Below are 7,059 nucleotides of genomic sequence, written 5' to 3'. Positions count from 1 at the left end.
ATTTCTTATTTTACTTGTCTTTTTTCATTAATCAAGAAGAGACAAAATTTTATTTTTCATATTTTACTCTTTGCATTAATTATTTTTTCTTCAAATTAAAATGCAAATATCATTTAATAGGGATACTATAATAAATTAGTCTTATTATTAATTATTTTTTTTAATTAATGTGTCATCTTAATTTAGGCCCGATAATTTAAAATCGGGGAGTAAAGTTTTTCAGAGCGAACAAAGAACATGTGATAGGTAGGACAGTTGACAAATTTCTAGAACTCAATGTTTGTTTATCCTTTTAGAGTGGATGTGATGATCCAACATACTGAAAAATGAACTCAACAAGTGATATACTGTCTACCTCACATATTTAACAAAATTGAAGATTTTTGATTCTGAACGATATATTTATCTTATAAAAAATGATTCACCAAAATTCAACAATCTTAATTAAATTATGTATTTTAATTAAAAAAAATAGTTGAACTCCTAAAGCGAATATAGAACAAATGGAAAATAAAAAAAATAAAAAAAAACTGGAATGAAGGCTCCAACTAATAACATGAGAATTACCACCAACCACTGTGGTGGAGTCCTAAGTATTTTTCATCAGATGTTATGGATTAAAACCCTTAATTATAATGAACCTTTTTACTTCTCACAATGAACTTCTCGACACGAACTTGAAACAGATGAAATTGTTTCACCCAAAATTTGAGGAGGAAAACGGGGTTAAAACTTTTAGTCTACCACATTAGTAAAAAAAAATTATCCCGTTTAAAAAAGATTGATTTTTTTTTTTTAGTCTGTTAAAAAAGGAATATTTTTTTTTTGTGATATTTTAATTTTAACTTTTCACATGACATGTTTAGGACCATAAGATTAAATGATATTTTGATATATTTGACATAACTTTAATTTAATGCCACAAAATTCAATTTTTTTTTTTTAAACTTTGTGTCAAGTCAAAATAACTCATTTTTTTTTAAAATGAAGGAGTAATGTAATATTCATTGAACCTAACTTTAACTCCTTTTTAATTCCCATTACTCCTCTTTGGTTAATATACTTCCAAATTGCAACACCCCACTATTTATTTCCACTTCTTCCCCCTTTTCCCCATACTCCAAATTAATATTAACCGTATCTTCCTTATTCACCAACTGCAATTACCTTCCTCAATCCTCTATTTTATTTAAAAAAAAAAAGAAATATTTAACATTATTCAGTGACGACTCATATACCTGTAATATACGCCAATTGTACACTCAAGAATCAAAGCATGGATCATTTTGGTAATTTAATAAAGGAAGAGTTCGATGGATCATTTTCGACGCCTCGACCATTAGAAGGTCTTCATGAGAGTGGACCTCCACCATTTCTTACAAAAACATACGAACTTGTGGATGATCCAAGTAGCAACGACGTCGTTTCGTGGAGTAGAGGTAACAACAGTTTCATTGTATGGGATCCCCAGAGCTTGGCCATCAATCTTCTTCCAAGGTATTTCAAGCATAACAATTTCTCAAGCTTTGTCAGGCAGCTCAATACTTATGTAAGCATTGTTTTCGTTCTCTATATATACATATTGATCACATACGATCGAGCACACAGAATATTTATGAGTTGATTTATCATATTGTCACTCATTTATAGTTATCATCTCAGAAGTGATAAGAAAATTGGGAATCGAGAGTAAAAGTGAGTTCCTGGGTTGATAACTATTAATTGAATGACTATATGAGAAATCCATCCGAATATTTATCTGATACGTACTCCCTCAATTGCATATATATGTTGGTGTTTGATAGACATTTGATTTTATAATATAACACATACCATGACAATTATTAATGGTAGTAAAATGAAAAGTTCAAAGTTCTAAATTAACAATTATCAAGATTGATAGGGAGTTATATTTGTTGAGTAGTTCAATTTAACCTGATAATATAATTATACATTATCAGTGTACAGAATATAAACTCTTTTATCTAATACTCCCATTTAATCTATGGGAACAAGAAAGACGGGAAGCTCTTGGGGATCATATGATGAATATATAGTTGCTGATAGCGCGTGCTTTAGAATTTCTATTTCTTTAAATTTGCGTCTATGAAGTTTCTGAAGTCTAGCCTGAGTTTGTTAATAAATTAATTGTTCTTCCTTTTCCAATGGGGAGGTGCAATAGATTTGTTTCTTCTAACGGCAACTTGCTGTATTTTTGCTTCTTTTGCTTAAGATTCATTTTTTGTTCTAGTCTCTAGATTTTCTTAATGGTTTTTAGTGGAAAAAATTAGTCTAGAAAAGCTATTTCTAAAGCTCAATGACTATAAAACGGAGGTAGATATCTTCTTTGGCTTTCAGTACATTAAAAGTATAATGTCCACTTTATCAATCTTGATAAATTAATTAGGAAAGTGTTAATACCCAGAGATATTTTAATTAACCTTGAAAGATCGACTATTCACTGGTAAAAAAAGGAATCAACAATTCTGTTAGCTATGATCTATTTTTCTTTTTTTTGATTGTTTCAACTAAGAATAATACTCCATTATTATTGGTTTTTCATCAGCTTTTGTTCTTGTTTTCTTACTTGAGGAATAGGAATGTGTGAAAACTGCAGGGATTTAGGAAAGTAAATCCAGACCACTGGGAATTTGCTAATGAAGGTTTCTTGAGGGGGAAAAAGCATCTCTTGAGAACAATTAGAAGGCGAAGAACAACTAATAATTTTATCAAGTCTTCATCATCATCATCAAGCCAAGGTATGGACTCATCATCATCATCATGTGTTGAGTTGGGCAGCTTTGGATCATTCGACGAAGAAATTGATCGATTAAGGTGCGACAAGCAAGTTCTCATGATTGAACTTGTTAAACTTAAACAACACCAAAAGACTACTAATTCACACCTTCAAGCTATGGAACAGAAACTTGCAGGCACAGAAATGAAGCAACAGCAAATGATGAATTTCTTGGCTAAAGCATTACAAAATCCAAACTTTGTGGGGCAGATAATGCAACAAAAGGATAAAAGGAAGGAACTTGAAGAGGCAATTAAGACGAAGAGAAGGAGGCCAATTGATCAAGGTCCTAGTAATATAAAGTTAGAACCTCAAGATTTTGGTGATGATGATTATATCAATAATGAATTTGATGATGATTTGGAAGTTGCTATGAACATGCAATTGGAAGAAGATTGTTATGTAGAATATATGGGAAATATAGAATTAGGTGGAGATAATGAAGGACTTTGGGAGGACATGTTGAATGAGAATGTTGAAGATGAGATTATGGCTTTGCTTGGTACTGATCAACAAGAGGATGACCAAGTTCATGTAGATATTTTGTCTGAATGAATAACTTGAATTTCTAGGAATAAACCCTCAATTTTTGCTGCCTCATGATTTCTGGATTAATGTGTTAGCTCTTAATTAATTGGAATCATGATTTGATTAGTTCAGTTTTACTTGTATACATCACTCATAACTCATGACTGTCCCATGCATAAACTTGGTTTAATTTGCACTTCTTTCTTTCATTCTTTTGGAGTATGTTTACTTAACGTTCAACGTTTTTTAGGAATCGTTAAAAGAAAAAAATAGAATCAACATCGGTTGTGGTGTAGTGGTAAGACTACTCCACCCTTAACCAGAGGTCTCGGGTTCGAGTCTTGGATATGGAGAAAATCATGCTGGGAGCGCTACCCCCAGAATGAGCCCTGCAGTGCGTCATCCAGATTAGTTGACAAATTTGTTGTGCATCATTAAATTTAATGCCCTTGCTGTTTAATTAGCTTTTCTTACTTAATTGGTATTACTTTCTCATTATTTTTTATAATGTACATACATATAAATACTGAATTTAGTCGACATAGAAGACTATTTTAACGAAATTCTTACCTTTGCTGCCTAGTGCTATGCAACCAAAGAATCAGATATTAGTAAAATTAGTAAAATGGTGACAGGGTAATGTATATATGATTACACGTGCGAATCTTAAGGAATGCTTTAACTAGTGCCCCACAAATTTCCTTTTTACAGAAATATATACTGGCAAAAGGTTTCCCAATTTTGACCTACACCGCTGTTCCAATATGTTTATGGGAACTAATTGTACTCACCAACGTTTCCTTTAATAGAAATATGGGCAAGCACGCATTGGCCCAATTAACTGATTCCTGCAGCCCATACTTCACCTCCCGTTGTGGCAAAAAGAAAAAAACAAAAATTACAGAAACTAGCATCCTTAAGACTATAATTACAATAAATAGCAATACTTTTTCAAAATTACAACTTATAGCAAAAGTAGCAATATTTTACCCACTTCATAGTAATAGAAGAATATGTATTTTTCAGTTGTGCATATGTATTTATGAGTAATACATATATATTTGTATATGTATTTATATAGCAACATTTTACTTAAATACAAATATAATTTGCTATTTTTCGTAATTATGAAACTGTTGCTATAAAAGTTATAATTAAGGCTACAGAGTTGCTATTTCTGAAATTTACAAAAAAGTGTATTCACTGAAGTCATAAAAAAGTATAAATAACATAAATACCAACTCTTTTGGAAGTAATTACACACTTTTTCACTTTTTAATTACTTTACTCTCTCTCCCTATTAATATACATAACATAACCGACATGTACATATCATTCTGTGTATATGGTGGAATTTTTGTAATATGTTTAGGGAGTTGAGATTTTTTGTAATATTGAAAACATAAGTTGTGTATTTGTGTAATTTTTAGTAAAAATAATTGCACCTTAGCTCATTGATAATGTCAAACACGGCAGGGATAAGGCAATAAAAGGTTTGCACATGTCTTGCATGACCACATTTACAAACACAATCTAATGACTGATTTCATTATTATTGAAAATATCTATGGTAAAGGTATATGAATCTCATTTGTCATATGTGTTAGGATCAATTCTTTAGTATGAGAGTGCATTTGATAGGTACTAAGATCATAAAATAATACCCCTAGCACAAAGTTAAGTTGAATGTATCCTTGCTGATTTAGTTTCAGGCTATGTTTAAACTAGGATCAACTTCAAACTAGTACTCGTCCTAGAATATAAGGAGTTAACTGTCCTAATACCCTCCAAATTAAAGATCTCTGAGTCTTCTTCCAACACAACCGACCGTTCGTCAATCCATTTTCTGAGTACAAAGTTATGACCGTTTTACTAAAGACTGTCTGCGCTGAAAAAGCTACGGATGCTATAGTGGATTAGGTCTCTATACCGATGCTACAACAGTTTATAACCTATTTTTGACGGGTTTCAACCTCCATACCCCAAAATTTCATTCCTAAGCTTTAGAGGGGCAGTTTTCTCGTTGTATGGGTGAAAATTCTTCATTGAGGTTAGTTTCTTCCGTTATCTTCTTCATTTTTGTAATCCTTTAACATCCTAGAATCATTAGAACAACCCTTAATGATGAAATCCTTGGGAAATTGAACCCTAAGTTTAGGATATTTTGGAAAAAATCTATGGTTTAGGTTAATATCACCTAGAATCACTTCTAAATTATTAATTAACAATCCCTAGCATGAATTAGTGATTCTAAAATATCAAAATTAATAGTTGGGGACCTTGAATTCAATAAAGGTAGAATCTTTTAGCCTAGAAGCTCTATTAATGGAGTTGGGTTGAACTTAAAAGAACTATTTTGATGACTAATTGACCCTTGGTTAATATTGTAGACCGTAAATAAGGATAAAATTAATGGATTTGAATTTTCAAGATTTTTGTTTGAAGAGTAGTTTATTAATTACTCTTATAATTGTTATTATTAGATGATTTAGCCTTCAAAAACGTGAAAAAAAAGGAAGATCATCCATGGCATAACTTACTTATTGCAGTAGTTTGATGCTCAGGTAAGTTATCATTTATGAGTAGTAGAATGTGGTTAGTAATCATATACATAATTTAGATTTGATGGAGAAATCATGTTTAGGCTTGGGGTCATGTAGTTTGGATGGATAAAATATGGTTTTAATGCAATAAGAGCCTAGTTGTATGTTATTATGTTAATGTATGAATCCCTGAAAAATGTTTTGTATTTATATGACTCTATGATAGATTGTAATGTGAAATATTGTAAATATAACAGATAAGGAGATTTTGTGAACTCATAATGTAGTGATTTAACCTATTCACCATAAAAGGGTGAACTTGGTATTATGTAAGGTTGGAATATGAGATAATCTTGCTTAAGGCTAGTGATGAGAATGGATTATGGTATAAAAAGGTAGTGACTTAACTTAGGAGCCTAAGGTTAAGTTAGTCTAAGGATTAGGAAGTAAAAGGTATAAAGGTGTATAGCTAAAACTAGTTTGTAGATTAAATAGAGCTGAATGATTGATTAATGAAGTAGGGTCTTAAACCTAGCAATGACTTGAATGTAAATGTTGCTCGATAATAGCAAAATTCTTGACCTTGATATAAATATAGGGAGATTGAATTAATGAATGAATTACTATATTTTACACTACATTTGATTGAACGCGCGCTCCTAAAATGACTATTGAATTTTATGAATATGACTTGATAATGCTTACTTGAATAAATTCGGGATTGATCTTTGGAACATGATATAACTGATAAAACCAATGATTCATATCTACTTGTGATTTAGTGCGTTAAATAATGATTGTTGTTTACATGAACTGAGTAACTTGAGTTGACCAGGTATTTAGGTGGTTGTCAATTGTTGTAATGAATACTTTAGAAATGAAATTGATAAATAGTATCCTAAGTGTTAATCGCATATAATGTGGTTAGATTAATGGCTTATTGATTGTACAAGTATGATTACTTATTTTCATTGTGGTTACGTTTGTTGTGACATCAATTATTATTGTGGAATGTATCAGAATTTGGACATCTTCACTGAATTGGTTGATATGATTCATTGGTATGTATCAAAATTTGGACATCTTCACAAATTTGATTAATATGATTCATTGGTTAGATTGGGTACCATACCGGTACAGTACATGAATACGAGTTTATTTTCTGTAGGTCATGACTAGTAGACAACCATA

General features: G+C 31.1%; 1 protein-coding gene across 1 annotated transcript; it reads left to right on the top strand.

The window, feature by feature from the left end:
• The first annotated feature begins 1,057 nt into the window (after positions 1-1,057).
• Positions 1,058-3,521, top strand: LOC107873162 (heat stress transcription factor A-6b). Its single transcript, XM_016719908.2, has 2 exons — positions 1,058-1,549; positions 2,618-3,521. The coding sequence occupies exons 1-2, from the start codon at positions 1,277-1,279 to the stop codon at positions 3,350-3,352; spliced, it is 1,008 nt and encodes a 335-aa protein (XP_016575394.2). The 5' UTR covers positions 1,058-1,276; the 3' UTR covers positions 3,353-3,521.
• Positions 3,522-7,059: the final 3,538 nt, after the last annotated feature.

This window comes from Capsicum annuum, chromosome 6 (genome assembly GCF_002878395.1).
Source record: "Capsicum annuum cultivar UCD-10X-F1 chromosome 6, UCD10Xv1.1, whole genome shotgun sequence".
NCBI lineage: Eukaryota > Viridiplantae > Streptophyta > Magnoliopsida > Solanales > Solanaceae > Capsicum > Capsicum annuum.
The sequence above is the reverse complement of the archived record's forward strand: the minus strand, read 5'-3'. Positions and strand labels throughout refer to the sequence as shown.

Bases quoted from the DNA above. Each gene is read 5' to 3' on its own strand.
- LOC107873162 (XM_016719908.2), top strand. From the start codon at position 1,277: ATGGATCATTTTGGTAATTTAATAAAGGAAGAGTTCGATGGATCATTT. The intron at 1,550-2,617 runs GTAAGCATTGTT...TGAAAACTGCAG, and splicing joins TCAGGCAGCTCAATACTTAT to GGATTTAGGAAAGTAAATCC.